Here is a 19,823-nt window from a genome sequence, read left to right as displayed (position 1 = left end):
CATTAATTTGAAGACAATTAATTGACAATTTTAAACAACGAGCCTAAAGTAGTAGCCTAGCTACTACGACACTATTGCGTTCGGTATACATTTTTACATATATAATTACCCTGCCAGCCAAACGTGGTGAAAAAACTAGTGAATCACTAGCTTTTCACACCTTTACAACTGGTGAACACGCAAAAGGTGCTGTTTAGATTCTAACCACTTTTGTCCTTACACGTACGTATACGTGGGATCATACATCTCTGTTGCGCTCATTCAGTAGTGCAATAAAAATAATTATAGCTGCGCTGATTTAATAACCCTAATCGACAGCTGATTCACGGGTGTATTTTCTGATTCGTGATTTAAAATATTTTTACCATTTTAAGCAAACGTTTTTAATTAACATCCTTTTATTTCCTCTTGATTAATATACAATTTCTAATGAATTAATACTAATTATAATAGTAACAATAATTATTATTAATAAATCTATAGTTTTACCTGTATATTTAATATAAAATATTATTAATATCTGAAAATCAAGATTAATTAAATAAAGCTGATAATAATATCTAAAAGAAAGAATTAATATTATCGGAAAGAGAGATTCACTTCGTAAAAATAATAATATTTTCTGAAAGAGAAGATTAATTACTGTATCAAAATATGTCATCCTAGTCCTTTAACGATTATTATCTAAAAAACAAGGAGAGATCAATATAAATTCATTAACGTATAACAAGTAGGTTAATAGATATACACAGATTTTGGTTGGTTGTATTTAATATGAAAATAAAACAAACATTTGTTTTCATATAATATATTTCACTGCACAGGCAGACTAAAAACATGAAGCAAACACTTATTGTCTAATAATATCATATCGGGTGATTTTTTAAGAGCTTGATAACTTTTTTTAAAAAAAAAACGCATAAAATTTGCAAAATCTCATCGGTTCTTTATTTGAAACGTTAGATTGGTTCATGACATTTACTTTTTGAAGATAATTTCATTTAAATGTTGACCGCGGCTGCGTCTTCAGGTGGTCCATTCGGAAAGTCAATTTTGGGCAACTTTTTCGAGCATTTCGGCCGGAATAGCCCGAATTTCTTCGGAAATGTTGTCTTCCAAAGCTGGAATAGTTGCTGGCTTATTTCTGTAGACTTTAGACTTGACGTAGCCCCACAAAAAATAGTCTAAAGGCGTTAAATCGCATGATCTTGGTGGCCAACTTACGGGTCCATTTCTTGAGATGAATTGTTCTCCGAAGTTTTCCCTCAAAATGGCCATAGAATCGCGAGCTGTGTGGCATGTAGCGCCATCTTGTTGAAACCACATGTCAACCAAGTTCAGTTCTTCCATTTTTGGCAACAAAAAGTTTGTTAGCATCGAACGATAGCGATCGCCATTCACCGTAACGTTGCGTCCAACAACATCTTTGAAAAAATACGGTCCAATGATTCCACCAGCGTACAAACCACACCAAACAGTGCATTTTTCGGGATGCATGGGCAGTTCTTGAACGGCTTCTGGTTGCTCTTCACCCCAAATGCGGCAATTTTGCTTATTTACGTAGCCATTCAACCAGAAATGAGCCTCATCGCTGAACAAAATTTGTCGATAAAAAAGCGGATTTTCTGCCAACTTTTCTAGGGCCCATTCACTGAAAATTCGACGTTGTGGCAGATCGTTCGGCTTCAGTTCTTGCACGAGCTGTATTTTATACGGTTTTACACCAAGATCTTTGCGTAAAATCTTCCATGTGGTCGAATAACACAAACCCAATTGCTGCGAACGGCGACGAATCGACATTTCACGGTCTTCAGCCACACTCTCAGAAACAGACGCAATATTCTCTTCTGTACGCACTGTACGCATTCGTGTGGTTGGTTTAATGTCCAATAAAGTAAACTGAGTGCGAAACTTGGTCACAATCGCATTAATTGTTTGCTCACTTGGTCGATTATGTAGACCATAAATCGGACGTAAAGCGCGAAACACATTTCGAACCGAACACTGATTTTGGTAATAAAATTCAATGATTTGCAAGCGTTGCTCGTTAGTAAGTCTATTCATGATGAAATGTCAAAGCATACTGAGCATCTTTCTCTTTGACACCATGTCTGAAATCCCACGTGATCTGTCAAATACTAATGCATGAAAATCCTAACCTCAAAAAAATCACCCGATACAAGAGTATGCTCCGGTCTTGAAACTTTCTGTAAGCCGCCGCATTTTTTCGTCGAATTTTCGAGCATTACCCCTGTCGGCCAGCTTATCATACTCTTCATACTCACGCATTTCGGCCTCTTTCTTTTTCTGTCTGCAGATGCGTCTCGCTTCCCTCTTCAATTCTCGGTACCTATCCCATCCCGCACGTATTGTGGTCGATCGTAACGTTGCGAGGTAGGCAGCCTGTTTTCTCTCCGCTGCGGTGCGGCACTCCTCGTCGTACCAGTTGTTCTTTTGCACTTTCCGAAAACCAAGGGTTTCGGATGCAGCTGTACGTAAGGAGTTTGAAATGCCGTCCCACAGTTCCCTTATACCGAGTTGTTGATGAGTGCTCTCAGAGAGCAGGAGTGCAAGCCGAGTAAAAAATCGTTCGGCAGTCTGTTGTGATTGCAGCTTTTCGACGTCGAACCTTCCTTGTGTTTGTTGGCGTGCGTTTTTTGCTGCACAGAGGCGGGTGCGAATCTTGGCTGCAACAAGATAGTGGTCCGAGTCGATGTTAGGGCCTCGGAGCGTACGCACGTCTAGAACACTGGAGACGTGTCTTCCGTCTATCACAACATGATCGATCTGGTTGGTGGCTTTTCGATCCGGAGACAGCCATGTAGCTTGATGTATCTTCTTGTGCTGGAATCTAGTACTACAGATAACCATATTTCGGGCCACGGCGAAGTCAATCAGTCTCAACCCATTTGGGGATGTTTCATCGTGGAGGCTGAATTTACCGACCGTAGTGCCAAAGATACCTTCTTTGCCCACCCTGGCGTTAAAGTCGCCAAGCACGATTTTGACGTCTTGGCAGGGGCAGCCCTCATAAGCGCGCTCCAAGCGCTCATAGAAGGCATCTTTGGTCATATCGTCCTTCTCTTCCGTCGGAGCGTAGGCGCAAATCAGCGATATGTTGAAGAACCTCGCTTTGATGCGGATTGTGGCTAGACGTTCATTCACCGGAGTGAATGACAGTCTTCGGCGACGGAGACTCTATCCCACCACGAATCCAACACCAAACTTGCGCTCCTTTATATGGCCACTGTAGTAAATGCCACAAGGACCTACTAGTTTCAGTCCTTGTCCCGTCCATCGCATTTCTTGGACGGCGGTGATATCAGGCTTTATTTTCACGAGAACATCAACCAGCTGGGCAGCGGCACCTTCCCAATTTAGGGACCGGACGTTCCAGGTGCATGCTTTAATTGCTTTCAATATATGACATACTAATTTGTATTCCATATATTGTATAACATAAGCCAGGGATGGGCACATTTTTAGGCCGCGAAGTTAACAAAGTGCTAACGAGGGCTAGATGATGTCAGTTTCAGGGAAGGGCATAAAAAGTTGCGAAAAGCTCGCAGAATGGTTGCGGCAATACTGACATTGTACACAAATTAAAGAGCGTAAGTTTACTTCATATCGGAATTGTACAGTTGTGTGAACAAAAAGAGATAAACATAATTTGCAGGTTTTAGAGTTTCGCATTAATATTTGTTTTTATTTACCTTTGCATGGTGGGAAATACTTATCACTGGTACGAAAAAATTATATGAGTTATACTTTTATCTAAAAACAAATTTATTTAATAAGAAAACAGCACATTTTAAAACTTCATAACACCTTATGGCTGTTCTTATTTTGTTCACACCACTGTACATGTGATAGAACAGTTAATGGTGGTGATGCCAGTTGTAAAAATTCATTTTAGCTACAATTGGGATAACTTTTCTCAAGTTGTGGGCTTTTATACGTACATATGGTAGGCAGTTTTATATATGCGCATACATAAAAAAGAAAAGATACTTGTGACCATAATATACACATAATATACATATATTATGTTTAAACATATTGCAGTTCCATTCAATGAAAATGCTCATATAAATATACATATTATTTGTAATATTTTCAGTTTGGTTGTTTTACCAAAATATTCAAAAAATGTAGGTTTTTTTCTATAATAGTTTTGTTAAATTTTAAAGATCTAAGTTGCGTCTGGAAATGTATTAAAATAATAATACGCTCTATAGAAAGGGAACATATATTTTCAAAATAAATAAGAAATCATTAAGTAAAAATATATTTGCGCGGTTTGGCATTATTAATTGAGAGTGACACAAACAGAATACAAACGGTAATGGCAAAAACAGCGAATTCCGCTTCTCCCTTCGCTAGGAGCGGCAAGCGTTTTTTTCTCGTTTTCATTCGATAAATGTTGCCATTACTCAATACGCATATGTAGTTTTGTATACATCTAACTTTTCAATTATAATTTTTCAAAATATAAAATATCAAAACTGAAATCAAACTATTAAAAATAGTTAATATATTTATAAATAATAGCATTCGACTCTGATTTTGGGTTAGTTTAAGAAAATTTCGAACATATTGAAGATATTTTTTATAATTACTACAGTATATCGAGATTGACAACCCTGCGTTGTGAGAGAGCAATCTGCTGACTAGTTTCTATGGTAAGCGGGCGGTATTGTTGGTTGTTGGTTAATCATTTGCATTGCGCTCTCATAAGATTCATTTGGGCACACATATGTGTTTGAAGAAATAGTGGTTCATAAACTGAAGTTATTATTGAAATTACTTTTTATAAGGAAGTTTTACAATAATGCGCGTAGCTACAGCAAATGAGATTAAACCAAACATAGAACTTATTATTTCAAATAAACTAAATTAAATGCTGTTATAAATACGTATTAAAAAAATGATTACTAAAATAAAATATTTATTATACTTTTTGTTATTTGTCTTACATTTTATAAATTTATATTAGTTACAAAGAAACTTAAAATTGTTAGGCAATTTTACAGTTATCCACAGTGTTACCCTCAGTGCAACTTCCCATATATGCGCGCGCTCTCATTTGTTAAGATGGTGTGGTAAAATACGTTGCTCTCATTCGTAAATATAAAGTGGTAGATACCTTGCTCTCACTTCCCTCTTCATGTTGGCCCGCGATGATCTCCTCATCTAGCCCTCAAAATTTGCATTTTTGTCCGAACAGGCAAGATGCCATTGAGGGCTAATATGCCCACCCCTGCCATAAACAATATGCAGTCTCCACAGGCAATATGTACAGCAATACAGTTAGTACACAATACATTTTCACCCGTCGAGATGCCCCGCAAGTGTACAAATATATGTTTTTGTGTATACTATTAGAATTGTTATAGATAGAATTACATACCTAGATAAAGGGATCCCCAACTCTCCTGTCACTGGAAATGTGAGAACCGCTCAACTACCAAACTTTGGCAGTTGACTGGATTGGGTAGGATTTGACGCTTTGCAATTGGAATGACTGGAATATTATATAATATATCAAAAATATAGGTAAACGGAGGAATTTGTTGCCGCCGTTCAAGAATCGCTAATAATTTAAAACAATGAAAATCAAAGAAAATGCGAAATTTAGATATATTTCATGATACGTTTTGCATAGTAGAATTATATTTCAATTACAAATGATTAAAAACATTTATTAATTGAGAACGAACTGGCTTAATTAACCTTATTAAGTATTGAAAGATCAAAAGTTAGTTGTTTTAATATACCATAAAATCATAAAAAAGAATTTAAGTAGTTTCGCCATATATTAGAAGTCCAATATATAATAATTTGCAATAGCAATAAATGTTGGGTGTTTTAATTTAAATGCCCTAAAATTCTTATTTTGTTCGATCTGGCCATAATGGAAAATGTTATAAAAAACGCTTATTTTGAGGCGCTCTCACACTGGAATAAGTTGGGCATCCCATTATCCCGATTACATATTTTTACCAATACTTAAACTAATAGATATTACTTATGGGGCGATGCACTGACCAGAGATGACCATCTCCTCCCTCATTGGAAGTAAGAATGAAATATCATCTTAGTATTATTTTCATGGGAAAATTATTAAAAACATGTATTGATTAAGATCTAAAAAGCTTAAAACCTTTTATTGGGTATTGAAAGGTCAAACGTCAGTTGTTTTAACATACTATAAAAAGATTTAAATAGTTTCTCTATGTATGTATATAATAGATAACCTCTACGTAGTAATTTTTATTTGTACTAAATTGGGTGTTTTAATTTAAATGCCTAAAAGTTTTTATTTCCAATCTGGCCTTAATGGAAAAAGTTATAAAAAACGCTAATTTTGAAGCGCTCTCACATTGGAATAAGTTGGACATGCCTTTATTCTTGGCACTGACCAAATGTCGCTCCTTGACACCAACACACATGTTTATTCTTGAACAACCGCCTTAAAGACGTTGTGTTCTCAATCAAACACCCCAACCATATTTACATATGTACATACATAGTATATTCAACTGAAGACTGATGACCTACCAATTACACCGAAAATCAAAACAAATAAATTTTAAACAAGGCTATTTTTTATTTATTATACTTTTGATATACATACATATGTATGTCTGTATGATATGACTATGGGCAAAGTAATAATGAAATTAAAAAATTTTACTATTAATACTAAGAATGAAACTCCGCGGAGTTCTATAGAACACGGCCATGTCACAATATTAGTTTACCTAAGATGGGGTGTTTTTCATTCAATTTCTTGGCACGTGTCTTTGCCATATGAGACATAACTAAGTAAGTTCCTGGCAGAATCAAGAACAGCAAATATATCTTCATAAATGCAGGCATATCAAAATAGATATTCAATTTATTAGGCAATTCCAGGGACAACTTTTTTGTTTCTTCAAAATAGGGTAGATTACGGAGAATTATTATACCTTCGCATAATATTCCCATAGGGTACAGTGGTATCCATACAGTATATCGCAGCCATGTAAGAAGAAAAATTTCGCATTTAAAAATTTGTGTTAAGTAGTACGGATATCTGAAAAACAGAATAAATTAAAATTAGCACTTTCATCTAAATATCGGGTGATTTTTTAAGAGCTTGATAACTTTTTTTAAAAAAAAAATGCATAAAATTTGCAAAATCTCATCGGTTCTTTATTTGAAACGTTAGATTGGTTCATGACATTTACTTTTTGAAGATAATTTCATTTAAATGTTGACCGCGGCTGCGTCTTAGGTGGTCCATTCGAAAGTCAATTTTTGGGCAACTTTTTCGAGCATTTCGGCCGGAATAGCCCGAATTTCTTCGGAAATGTTGTCTTCCAAAGCTGGAATAGTTGCTGGCTTATTTCTGTAGACTTTAGACTTGACGTAGCCCCACAAAAAATAGTCTAAAGGCGTTAAATCGCATGATCTTGGTGGCCAACTTACGGGTCTATTTCTTGAGATGAATTGTTCTCCGAAGTTTTCCCTCAAAATGGCCATAGAATCGCGAGCTGTGTGGCATGTAGCGCCATCTTGTTGAAACCACATGTCAACCAAGTTCAGTTCTTCCATTTTTGGCAACAAAAAGTTTGTTAGCATCGAACGATAGCGATCGCCATTCACCGTAACGTTGCGTCCAACAGCATCTTTGAAAAATACGGTCCAATGATTCCACCAGCGTACAAACCACACCAAACAGTGCATTTTTCGGGATGCATGGGCAGTTGGCCACCAAGATCATGCGATTTAACGCCTTTAGACTATTTTTGTGGGGCTACGTCAAGTCTAAAGTCTACAGAAATAAGCCAGCAACTATTCCAGCTTTGGAAGACAACATTTCCGAAGAAATTCGGGCTATTCCGGCCGAAATGCTCGAAAAAGTTGCCCAAAATTGGACTTTCCGAATGGACCACCAAGACGCAGCCGCGGTCAACATTTAAATGAAATTATCTTCAAAAAGTAAATGTCATGAACCAATCTAACGTTTCAAATAAAGAACCGATGAGATTTTGCAACTTTTATGCGTTTTTTTTTAAAAAAAAGTTATCAAGCTCTTAAAAAATCACCCGATACAACTTATAGTATAACGTGATGAACACATAGAGTGCGACACGACATGACTGCACGACAGTGAATTGCAAATGGTGTCGTGAAGCCTGCTACATGAACATTTGTAAGACGGCAGCGACATATCAAACACAAAACAACACAACTGTCCATTTTGTACATATATAATTTCGTTGTAATACCTTTCACTTCAATAAAATTTTAATATTTTGTTCAAAGTGAAATTTTTATGCAAAAAATAAGTAAATGGGTACATTTATTTGTTTTAAATTATCAACTATTATTACAAATGTAGTCGATTCCTATAACACGATTAGTTCGTACCAAAGAAAGCAACTCTGAATAAGTTATCCTTTCTGTACATTGACAGCACGACAGTGAACTGTAAACGGCGTTGTCAATCCTGCTACATGAACATTTGTACGAAGGCAGCGACATAACAAGTGCCGGCATATACACAAAATAACTAGCTGTCTGTTTTGTATGTACACAATTTCGATGTTGCCGTACTAATACCATTCTTCTTCTTAATTGGATACCATTCACTTCAATGAAATTTTAATATTTTGTTCAAAGTGTAATTTTTATGCAAAAAATAAGTAAATAGGAAAATTTATTTGTTTTAAATTATCAATTGTTATTACAAATGATATAACAGAGCTATTTTATGCTTCTCTTTGTAAAATAGCGTCAGGTTTTTTAGAGCCCTAAATAATTTTACGTTTTACATATTAGTGTCATCACTACTCCTCTCTACTGCCGTCAGCGAAATCAGAAATATTTTTAATTTAGCGAGAGCGACAACATAGAGGCTGCTATTGTGTAGTCGTACAGCTGTCTAATAGTGCCCATACACGAGCACACAAGTGCGTTCGATCGGTATGAATTCGTTTGCCCATACACGACACACAAATCCATTTTGCGTTCGTTCTTCACAGAGTTAACATATGCGACAGGCAAGCGGGACATTTCTTGGAATTTATTTCTAATGTAGCATTTTTATCTATTTCATTGTATTTCGTTAATAAGTTATTCCAACTTTTATTTTTCTTACACTAAATATGTATATGTATGAGCTTTTAGGCAAAAAGCGAAAACTTAGAAGCGTGATTTCTCGGTTTTTAATTTTTACGATTATTCTTAATTGACGGGCAGGATAGGAAAAAAACTAAAAGTCGTATGGAATTAGGGCAGAGTTTATTATCATTGACATAAAATTTTCTTATATTTAAACTAAAAAAAATATTAAGAAAAGTCAAGTTTTAACATATTTTTAAACAGCATAAAGTAAAATTCTTTTGATCAGAAGCCACTATTTATTCAATTTTTAATAAAATTTTAAATTTTACACATTTTTTTTTTTCGTATCCAAAAAATTTGTGAAAGATGTTCAAATATATAACTATAAAGCCTAGAAATTTCGCTTTAATCAATTATTTCTTTCCCTCCCAAAAAAAATCCTCAAAAAAATCGATTTTTTGAAGCCTCGAAAGCAGGCTCTCCCCTTAACACTTGCCATTGTCCGCGATCTTCACTGTTCGGCGACACGAGAGAAATGAGATTTTGTGCGCCGACAACGCCATACACGATAAACATGTTCGCGCACCGATCGTAAAAAATCAAACATTTTCGCGAACATGGATCGGTACGCGAACAAGCCCATACACGATAAACCGCAAGCGCACACATACCGATCGAACGCACTTGTGTGCTCGTGTATGGGCGCTTTAAACAACTGAGTCCACGAGATCGTATGTATTTTAATATTTGACAGATGCGATGACTAATGTTGTTGCAGTGGCAGAATTCTGACTAATTAACACTCCTTTGCGGGATAAAAATCCGGGTCCGTTCCGTTTACCTAGACCCGACTGTCGTGGGAACGGTGCGATAACCAATACATCTATTGTATATATTCGATTTTTCATAAAGATTTTCGTTCTTTCGTTTATATCGTCCTTCTTTAAAGGGCAATTAAATCTTAAAATTTTATAGCGTTGCAGAGTGGAGGTGGAGAAAACTGTCTCAAACCTCAAAACAGACGGGCAAGTATTTGAAACATCGCTTAAAATTCAGGGTATTCATTGTATTTCGTGAAGAATGCCCTAGAAAATAAAAATAATGTCCAAGCTCGCGGTCGACTAAAAAAAGACATCAATAACAGCAGACGACTGTATCGTCGTTTCGTTCAAACGACAGTCCTGTCTAAGTAAGCGGAACGAACCCAGTTTTGTTCCGACGGGTAAGTTGCATTCGCGATATACGCAAAAAACCGTTAAACACGTTGGCGGCAACATAATGGTCTGGTGCTGCTTTTCATGGTATGGTGTAAACATGAATAAATTCCATTCCAATACGGAAAATTCACCAGTACCAATATGAGTTCTCTTAAGTGACCAAGTCAGACTTGAATCCAATTGAAAACCTCCGGTCTGGATTGGGAAGCAATCATTTAAAAATAAAGTACAGTTATATAATTCATTTGGTCTGAGGCTTCAATCTTCACGTGCCGCAAACATGTCTCAAGCGTGCAAAAACGAATATCGAAAGTAATGGAAAATAATGGCGAATATATTATATGAAAGTACATATGTATATGAAAGAAGTAAGCTAAAATCAAAAAGGGCACAGAAAGTTGAAACTAATACATAGATACCTGATGTACTATTACCTCCTAGAACTTCAAGCTCCTATTTCAATTTATATCATCATGGTTATTTCTTTTATTTAAATGATAAAGGAAATGATATGTAACATTTATTCCCTCTAAATATAATTAAAAGTGAATTTTGTAGTCATTTAAAACCATACTGGTTTATGCAGTTATCATTTTCACCATGTGTGTATGTGTTCTACAACGTAATTCATACTTACCGAATTATTTCGATACAGGACCATATCGTAAATAGATAAAAAATTACTGGCTTCGTTTGCATACGCTCCTCTAGTTCTATCATCGCAAAGAGTATAAAATTTCGTCCCATAACTTGAAAAAATGGCATCAAAACACCACCTTTTGTGTATCCAAAAATGGGATGAAGCACCTCAAGATATTGCAACAGTTGACAAAATTTCATTGCATTTCCTACAGACTCATATATTTTAGGCATCGGCATTATACCATCACGGTAATATAAAACGCCCATCACGATTAAAATGTAAAGATATCCGATAAATTGCGACAAATTATAAAATATCAAATACACTTTTTTGGCGCTTTCTGAAATTGAATAAAAATTTTAAACGTAGACTTCTATCGTAAATAAATAAAAGCAAAAATATAATTTTTAAACACGAAGACAAAAAATTTGTGCGTGCCTTAATGGAGGACATTTCTCAAAGCGGTACTTATCTATACTTAGCAAAAATGTAATGGTTATCGGCAGCTCGCAGTTTTTGGCATTTTACTCAGCCGTCGGGTAACACATCGCTTGGGATTCTCTACCGAAGGGTGCAGTGTAAATTGGCAGCTACATTTGCTAGCGCACTTCTTCGGGTTCGAAGAGGCAAGACCATTGAATTGAACTTCAACTCGATCATCATGTCTCTTTGGGTTAGACAAAGCGTTGAAGGTGTTCGCTGTAAATTCTATGAATCAGACCCATTGAGGTTTGTTAAAGTTGACGAAGGTACGGTTGTCCACAGAAACAAAATCGGGAGGTTTCTGCATCGAGGTAATTATTGGCAGATGGTCTGATGCGAGAGTTAGTATAGGTCGCCAGATTATGCTATTTATTAGACCATCACTAGCAATAGTAATATTCAATTCCGGTGCGTAGAAGCGGTTGTTGTGGAAATTTTGTCTATCATCTCTATTGCTTATTTATTTTGACTTATTTGCTATTACGCATCACCTTATAAGGGAAACTTTAGTATACCATCCCACGATTTCAGGGTTGAAAGTGGTATGGTTGGATAGAGAGAATGGTCCAGATTAAGAATATACTTACACTTATAGTTTTCGAGATATTTGCATTAGCAGTTGAATATTAATACTATTTGAAGTACCTATTTTTGCAAATTAAATTTTACTTTACTCTTATATTTGCACTTTTATACCCACTAACACTTCACTAATTCGTTTGTACACATTTATTTTATTGTACATATATAGTGCAAGAATAATTTTAATTCAAGAATTAACTTATTGTTCAATTCTATTTATTTAGAAACAACTAGAGGGTTGCAGTCTGTCAAATAATCAGTGTTACTATTGTCAACATATTATGTAAGTGAACTAAAAGAAATAAAGAAAATGAATTATACCAAAAAAAAGGATTTTTGCAGTTGTCTATCTTAAAAAATTTCTTTATTACCCGCCATTGGGCTGTGTCAAGTTTAAAGTGTAAAACTCTTTTTTGCATTGGGGGCCTGATAGTGTGATCAGCGGAAAACGCTACTCCCTTCCTCAGTTGCCTTCCTTAGGTTCGCGATTACATGAGGCAACTTTAGTTGCTAATTCTCGGGCGATTCTCTTTTGCTGTCGCCCATTACCTTCACACGAGCAACTTGTGTTGCGCAACTCTGCTCGAGTTTTTTTCTCATTTTCTTTCACTTTACTTTAACCCATTGTCGCTTCTTTTTCCTTATAGGTATTTGGGCCATTCTATCAGCTCTGTCAATTAAGAAATACATTTTATTTATTAAAACAAAGATATATCACCCTTTTTACTATCGTCTAAATCAATTTGTATGGCTTCCTCCATACATTTCACAATATCTTTAATTAATTCGATTTTTTCGTCATACTCCATTTTCTAAAATATTTATATTATATTATGTATATTTGTATACATATTTGCAAATTACTTACCAAAAGATGAAATTAAATTTTTAAATATATTCAAAATATTAATTTCAAAAAAATATACGCAAATGCAACTATGTACTACGATAGAAAGAACACGAATGCCGAAAAACGTCGCAGCGAACTGTTACGAATAAGAACACAAAGCGAGTTGCTGAACACTGGAAACTCGGCGCGATTCTCCTCTCCTCGTCGCCCCCTCGCCTATAAACTAAGAGTTGCCGCAACAAAAGTTGCCGTGTGTAATAAGGCTCTAGCGAGCAAACTGTGTCAAAAGTTGAGCCCGTGGTAAAAACGCAGAAATCCGTCATCTTTTTTGTTTTCATTTGAACAATGTTGCCATTGCTCAATACGCATATATAGTTTTGTGCACATCTAAGTTTTCAATTACAATTTTTCATAACATAAAATATCAAAATTGAAAACAACTATTAAAAATTGTTTATATATTTATAAATAATAGCATTCGACTTTAATTTTGAGTTAGTATAAAAAAATTTCAAACACATTAAAAACAACTTTTATAATTACTGCAGTATATCGAGACTGGCAACCATGCGTTGTGAGAGAGCAATCAGCTGACACGTTTCTACGGCAAAAATTCAAATGCCGTGGAAATCTACGGCATCCTACGGCAAAGCGGAAGGGAGTAGCATTTTTCGTTGATCACTTACATTGCGCTCCCATAAGAGAGGTCGTATCAGCTGACACGGGCCACGGGTTTACGTTTTTCGCTGTTCCTGCTATGAGCGTTCAAAAATCATGATTTGTCAAGAAAAGGGAAATGGTTTATGCATTTGGGGTGGCTAAATGAGCCTCTGACCTCCCTCACATTATAACACTGCCACATTAAACACAACATAAACCACATCTACATACACACCACTTCTTACCTTCCACATCACGCGCACACCAATACTAAAACAACACACCTCAAGCCACCATACCAAATTAACTTGGTTTTTGGTGACAAAAAATTTGGCAAACAGAAAAAAAATATAATAATAATGGTGGTGACAAAATTTGAGAAAAAAAAAAATAAAAATAAAATTGCATGTAAAATTGCAAACAGAAAAAAAAAAGAATAATAATAATAACAGTGGTGATAAAATTAAAAAAAATAAATAAAAAAATTGCATGTATGTACATATGTATGTATATACATCATATGAAAAAGTGGACAAAAGTGCAGTTACAAAACAGGAAAAAGTGTGGTGACAGAAAGTGCAGTGCGAAAAGTAATATACACATACAATATACATACATATGTGTATTTAATAGTGATAGTGGAGTGACCGAAACCAAAACAAAAAAAAGGTTTTATACTTGTAAAAGTGAGGTGACAAAATCGTGGTACGCAAATTGAAGCACATAACATACATATGCGATATAGGCATAGTCAGTGAAGTGCTGTGACAAACAACCCAAAAACAAAAAAACAAAATTCATACCAAAAACAACCAGAAAATAACAACAACAGCAAAGGGCTGGAGAAAGAAGCAGAAGCACAGGCACACACAGATTCAGATACGTACACACCACATACAAAGTGAGTTGTATCGTTTCCTTTCAATATTTATATATTATATACATATATACATATATGGTTTAAAATAAAAAAAATTAAATTTGCGGTTCTGACCAAAATTCCGGTAGAAAAAAAGTGAAAACCGTTAACAAACTGTTTCGGTATTCGGTTTAATAACTTCACTTCAAATCGATGAAATGTCATGAAATTCTCACTGGACAATCGATGAAGATAGCAGATTCTAACGCACCAGTTGACATATATGTAGATTCGCTAGATGCAAAAAGTCCTGTTTATTTTGGAACGCACCTTGTATACATACACATACATACTTATATCTACAAATAAAAGATCTGCCAATTTTCTTTTCTCGGTTTCTTCGCACTGCGAACATACGTATATACACATGAATATGTGGGCGCATTTATACAAATTATATATGAATAATGTATATTAGAGTGATTCAAAAAAAAAAATTTTTTTTTTCGTTTCGTACGCAGAAAAATAGGTTCCTAGACACCTCTGAGAAAGCCTCTCAAAACATGAGTTTTTAATTGTAACGGGAAGGTCCTACATACAGTTTTCTATTTTTTCTTATTATCAGATAGAAAAATTTATATCTCGCTTCCAACTACTTGAAAAAATATCTTGTTACACATACATATGTATATACAACATCTGCTGAAAAATATACCCCATCGACATCGGGTACAAATTAAATAAAAAATAAATATAACATAAAAAGTTTCATTAAAATATGATTAAATATTTGCACACGAGTGTATTGTCTCATACTTGTATGTAGTTACGCACATTACTTCAAAGTCCACATTGGCATATATCCCGCAATATCCCTTGGGTTTTGGCAAACAAAAACAAACAGGATTGCGTATAAAATATATTCGGTGATTTCTAAAACGAACTCTCATTAGCACATAATAAACAAAAGATCCACTTATAGGTATACTCTATAGGACATAAAAATTCGTTCAAAACACTTATTTACATAAAAGAGTTCTCGTCTAAACACATATGTACATATGTATGTATATATACTAAAATATTTTTGAAACTAGCTTTTTATCCGCGTCTTCGCCCGCAGTGAAGCCATTAAATAAGTATGAGAGATAAAGGGTAAGGGTATAATAATAGAAATGAGTCAATATGATAACTAAATTTTATTGGTTGGCTGAGATCAACAATTTTTAAAAATTACTACAGACAATGAATTTTCAACACCTTAAAATATGCGTATTGAAATGCAACAAATGTTAAAATATATTTCACCGTAAAATAAATTATTCTGAATTCTAACAATTTAAAAAATAAAATACAAAGTATTAATCTAGGATATTTTTGTAGACAATGTTATAAGTTTTCCCGCCGGGTGCAACTATGTGTAAATTTCGGGCATGATACACGTGAACAGGCTACATAAGGTTGACAATGAGAGAAGCATGGGTTTTCTAAATGCAATCCTGCTACCTGTAATGTTTGTCCTTGTTCCTTGTTTATAGTAACAGCAAAGCTAAGCTTGGCGGGAAACTGAACCCTTTTAAATTGGAATGGAAGGTCAATGCAAATAATTGGTATCCTATGTATTATAACACTATTTCCCTTACCGACACCTGTTAAAATAGTAGCACCAAGTATGTTCTGTCCCAATTTTGTTATCCGAAGCTTTGTTCCATTACATAGCCGAGGAGCATCTATATTTCGCATAAGCATTACTGGTACATTTAGTTTCAATTGAAGTTTATGTGACGGTACACCCGATAGTTCAAGTGAATTTAAAAACTCCAAAGGATATGAAGTACTTAGTTCCATATCTATAATTGTATCCATTGACAAATATTCCTTCATTTCTCCTTGAACCTCGTTTAAAATGTCAGTGTTGATCCTATTAACAATTTCATTTCTTGGTGCTAATATTGCTCTTGCACACAACCACTGATCACACACCACAAATTTTGTGGCAATTCCGGAAAAACATTAGCAATGAGATCCACATCACTTTCTAGTAAATTACAAAATTCTCTTGACAGTAATATGTAGCCTTCAGCGTCAACATCTAAACAACCATCACCAATTTTCAACAACATTTCTGCGTAAAGTCCTGAATCCACGTCATTATGAAGATGTACTCTCATACTCGTTTTCAGGCGTAGTTTTTCAACTGTCGACCATAAGTTTGATGATTTAATGCAGGCTTGAATTTCATCTGCTGGTGTCCCCCTCTGAATCACTGAGAGGGTTTGACGGAAATCACCAGACAATAAAAATACCATGCCTCCCATTATCTCGCAAGTCCTGGAGCGTCCGGTTTAAAGCTTCTATAACCTTCTTGTGAGACATTGTACTTTCATCCCACACTAAAAGCTTGCATTCTCGCAGCATCCTACCTCGTGAACTATTTTTACTAAAATTGCAGATGGGCAAATCTTCCTGTGCCAAATTCAATGGTAATTTTAAAACGGAATGTGCCATACGACCGTCGTTTAATAGCGTCGCGGCAATACCTGACGAAGCTACAGCAACTGCTATTTTTTGGTCTTTTCTGACGGACATTAATAATAAGTTAAGCAAAAACGTTTTTCCAGTTCCTCCTGGTGCGTCGAGAAAGAAGAGTCCACCACTGCCGGAGTCCATTTTACGTAAAACTTGATGGAAAACATGATTTTTCTCTGGAAGTAATTGAGGGACTAATTCTGTCACTTGATGTTGCAGTGCTATGAAATCATAATCTAGCTCTCGTGCAATTTCATTATCAAAATCATCCATATTGTCTCGTCGAGGGCTCGACATTCCAAAATCTTCTAATTTTTTTCCAACCATCGTAAAAACCTTGTTTTCGATTATAATTAGCGTTTTATTGTAGACATTTTCATTGAAAGTAATATCTGTGTGTACTTGCTGCAGTTGATGTAAAATATCTTCAGCCATGTATTCAAAATTCGTAACATGTACGGTATAGACACGACCAAGAGCATACGATGCTTTAACCCCAGATTGGTTTTGAACAGGTGTACCATGAATACGACGACGCAATTCTTTTTTTGAACTGTTCCATGTATGATAACGGGGAACTTCAGAGTACAATAATGTCTTTGCAAAAGTGAACTGTGAACTGTTTCTTTAATCATTTCTCGAGGATACTTTTTTGTACACTTGCCATTTTGCATGCAAGGTGATGCTGGATTGCGAGCTCCACAGGGACCGTGTATCATATTTTTAATAACTGTGTTATCTTCTTTTTGAAGATTGTCTGCGGTAATCGCATAGGCGTAGACACCGCTTACGCGATTTTAGCCGAGTTAACAACAGCGCGCCAATCGTTTCTTCTTTTCGCTACGTGGCGCCAATTGGATATTCCAAGCGAGGCCAGGTCCTTCTCCACTTGGTCCTTCCAACGGAGTGGAGGTCTTCCTCTTCCTCTGCTTCCCCCACCGGGTACGGCGTCGAATACTTTCAGAACTGGAGTGTTTTCATCCATCCGGACAACATGACCTAGCCAGCGTAGCCGCTGTCTTTTAATTCGCTGAACTATGTCAATGTCGTCGTGTATCTCGTACAGCTTATCGTTCCATCGAATGCGATATTCGCCGTGGCCAATGCGCAAAGGACCGTAAATCTCTCGCAGAATTTTTCTCTCGAAAACTCGAAACGTCGACTCATCGGTTGTTGTCATCGCCCAAGCCTCTGCAACATATAGCAGGACGGGAATTATGAGCGACTTATAGTTTGGCTTTTGTTCGTCGAGAGAGGACTTTACTACTCAGTCCGAAGTAGCACCTGTTGCCAAGAGCAATCCTGCGTTGGATTTCCAAGCTGACAGTGTTGGTGGTGTTAATGCTGGTTCTTAAATAGACGAAATTATCTACAACTTCAAAGTTATGACTGTCAAAAGTGACGTGAGAGCCAAGTCGCGAGTGCGACGACTGTTTGTTTGATGACAGGAGATATTTCGTTTTGCCCTCGTTCACTGCCAGACGCATTTGGAGAAAAGCAGAACTAACGGCGCGGGTGTTGAGTCCGATGATATCAATATCATCGGCATACGCCAGCAGCTGTACACTCTTATAGAAGATGGTGCCTTCTCTATTTAGTTCTGCAGGTCGAACTATTTTCTCCAGAAGCAGGTTGAAGAAGTCGCACGATAGGGAGTCGCCTTGTCTGAAACCTCGTTTGGTATCGAACGGCTCGGAGAGGTCCTTCCCGATCCTGACGGAGCTTTTGGTGTTACTCAACGTCAGTTTACACAGCCGTATTAGTTTTGCTGGGATACCAAATTCAGACATCGCGGCATAAAGGCAGCTCCTTTTCGTACTGTCGAAAGCAGCTTTGAAATCGACGAAGAGGTGGTGTGTGTCGATTCTCCTTTCACGGGTCTTTTCCAAGATTTGGCGCATGGTGAATATTTGATACACACTGATAAGGTCCAATCAGTTTTTTGACGGTGGGCTTTAATCTTTCACACAATACGCTCGATAGAACCTTATATGCGATGCTGAGGAAGCTAATCCCACGGTAGTTGGCGCAGATTGTGGGGTCTCCTTTTTTATGGATTGGGCATAGCACACTTAAATTCCAATCGTTGGGCATGCTTTCGTCCGACCATATTTTTCAAAAAAGCTGATGCATGCTCCTTATCAGTTTTTCGCCGCCGTGTTTGAATAGCTCGGCCGGCAATCCATCGGCCCCCGCCGCTTTGTTGTTCTTGAGGCGGGTAAGTGCTATTCGAACTTCTTCATGGTCGGGCAATGGGACGTCTTCTCCATCGTCATCGATTGGGGAATCGGGTTCGCCTTCTCCTGGCGTTGTGCGTTCACTGCCATTCAGCAGGCTGGAGAAGTGTTCCCTCCATAATTTAAGTATGCTCTGGGCATCGGTGACTAGATCACCTTTGGGGGTTCTACAAGAGTATGCTCCGGTCATGAAACCTTCTGTAAGCCGCCACATTTTTTCGTAGAATTTTCGAGCATTACCCCTGTCGGCCAGCTTATCAAGCTCTTCATACTCACGCATTTCGGCCTCTTTCTTTTTCTGTCTGCAGATGCGTCTCGCTTCCCTCTTCAATTCTCGGTACCTATCCCATCCCGCACGTGTTGTGGTCGATCGTAACGTTGCGAGGTAGGCAGCCTGTTTTCTCTCCGCTGCGACACGGCACTCTTCGTCGTACCAGCTGTTCTTTTGCTCTTTCCGAAAACCAATGGTTTCGGTTGCAGCTGTACGTAAGGAATTTGAAATGCCGTCCCACAGTTCCCTTATACCGAGTTGTTGACTAGTGCTCTCAGAGAGCAGGAGTGCAAGCCGAGTAGAAAATCGTTCGGCTGTCTGTTGTGATTGCAGCTTCTCGACGTCGAACCTTCCTTGTGTTTGTTGGCGTGCGTTTTT

The 19,823-nt window shown here is 36.7% G+C and overlaps 1 protein-coding gene across 6 annotated transcripts in view; it reads right to left on the bottom strand.

Annotated features, from left to right (window-relative positions):
* Nucleotides 1-501: 501 nt before the first annotated feature.
* Nucleotides 502-19,823, bottom strand: part of LOC120781420 (very-long-chain (3R)-3-hydroxyacyl-CoA dehydratase 3) — a 33,609-nt gene continuing 14,287 nt past the window's right edge. Inside the window, exons 4-6 of one of the 6 annotated variants that reach the window (XM_040113637.1) lie at nucleotides 10,969-11,314; nucleotides 10,766-10,814; nucleotides 6,992-7,078 (exon numbers count right to left, since the gene is read on the bottom strand). In XM_040113637.1, the coding sequence (XP_039969571.1) occupies nucleotides 10,790-10,814; nucleotides 10,969-11,314 (371 nt within the window). In that variant the 3' untranslated portion in view covers nucleotides 6,992-7,078; nucleotides 10,766-10,789. Of the gene's footprint in view, nucleotides 685-6,327; nucleotides 7,079-10,750; nucleotides 10,861-10,968; nucleotides 11,315-19,823 lie in introns of those variants that run through there. The other 5 variants (XM_040113638.1, XM_040113639.1, XM_040113634.1 and 2 more) reach the window with 5 other exon arrangements.

This window comes from Bactrocera tryoni, unplaced genomic scaffold, assembly GCF_016617805.1.
Source record: "Bactrocera tryoni isolate S06 unplaced genomic scaffold, CSIRO_BtryS06_freeze2 scaffold_7, whole genome shotgun sequence".
NCBI classification, from domain to species: Eukaryota; Metazoa; Arthropoda; class Insecta; order Diptera; family Tephritidae; genus Bactrocera; species Bactrocera tryoni.
Note: the sequence above shows the minus strand (reverse complement) of the source record. Positions and strands in the feature narration are given on the sequence as shown.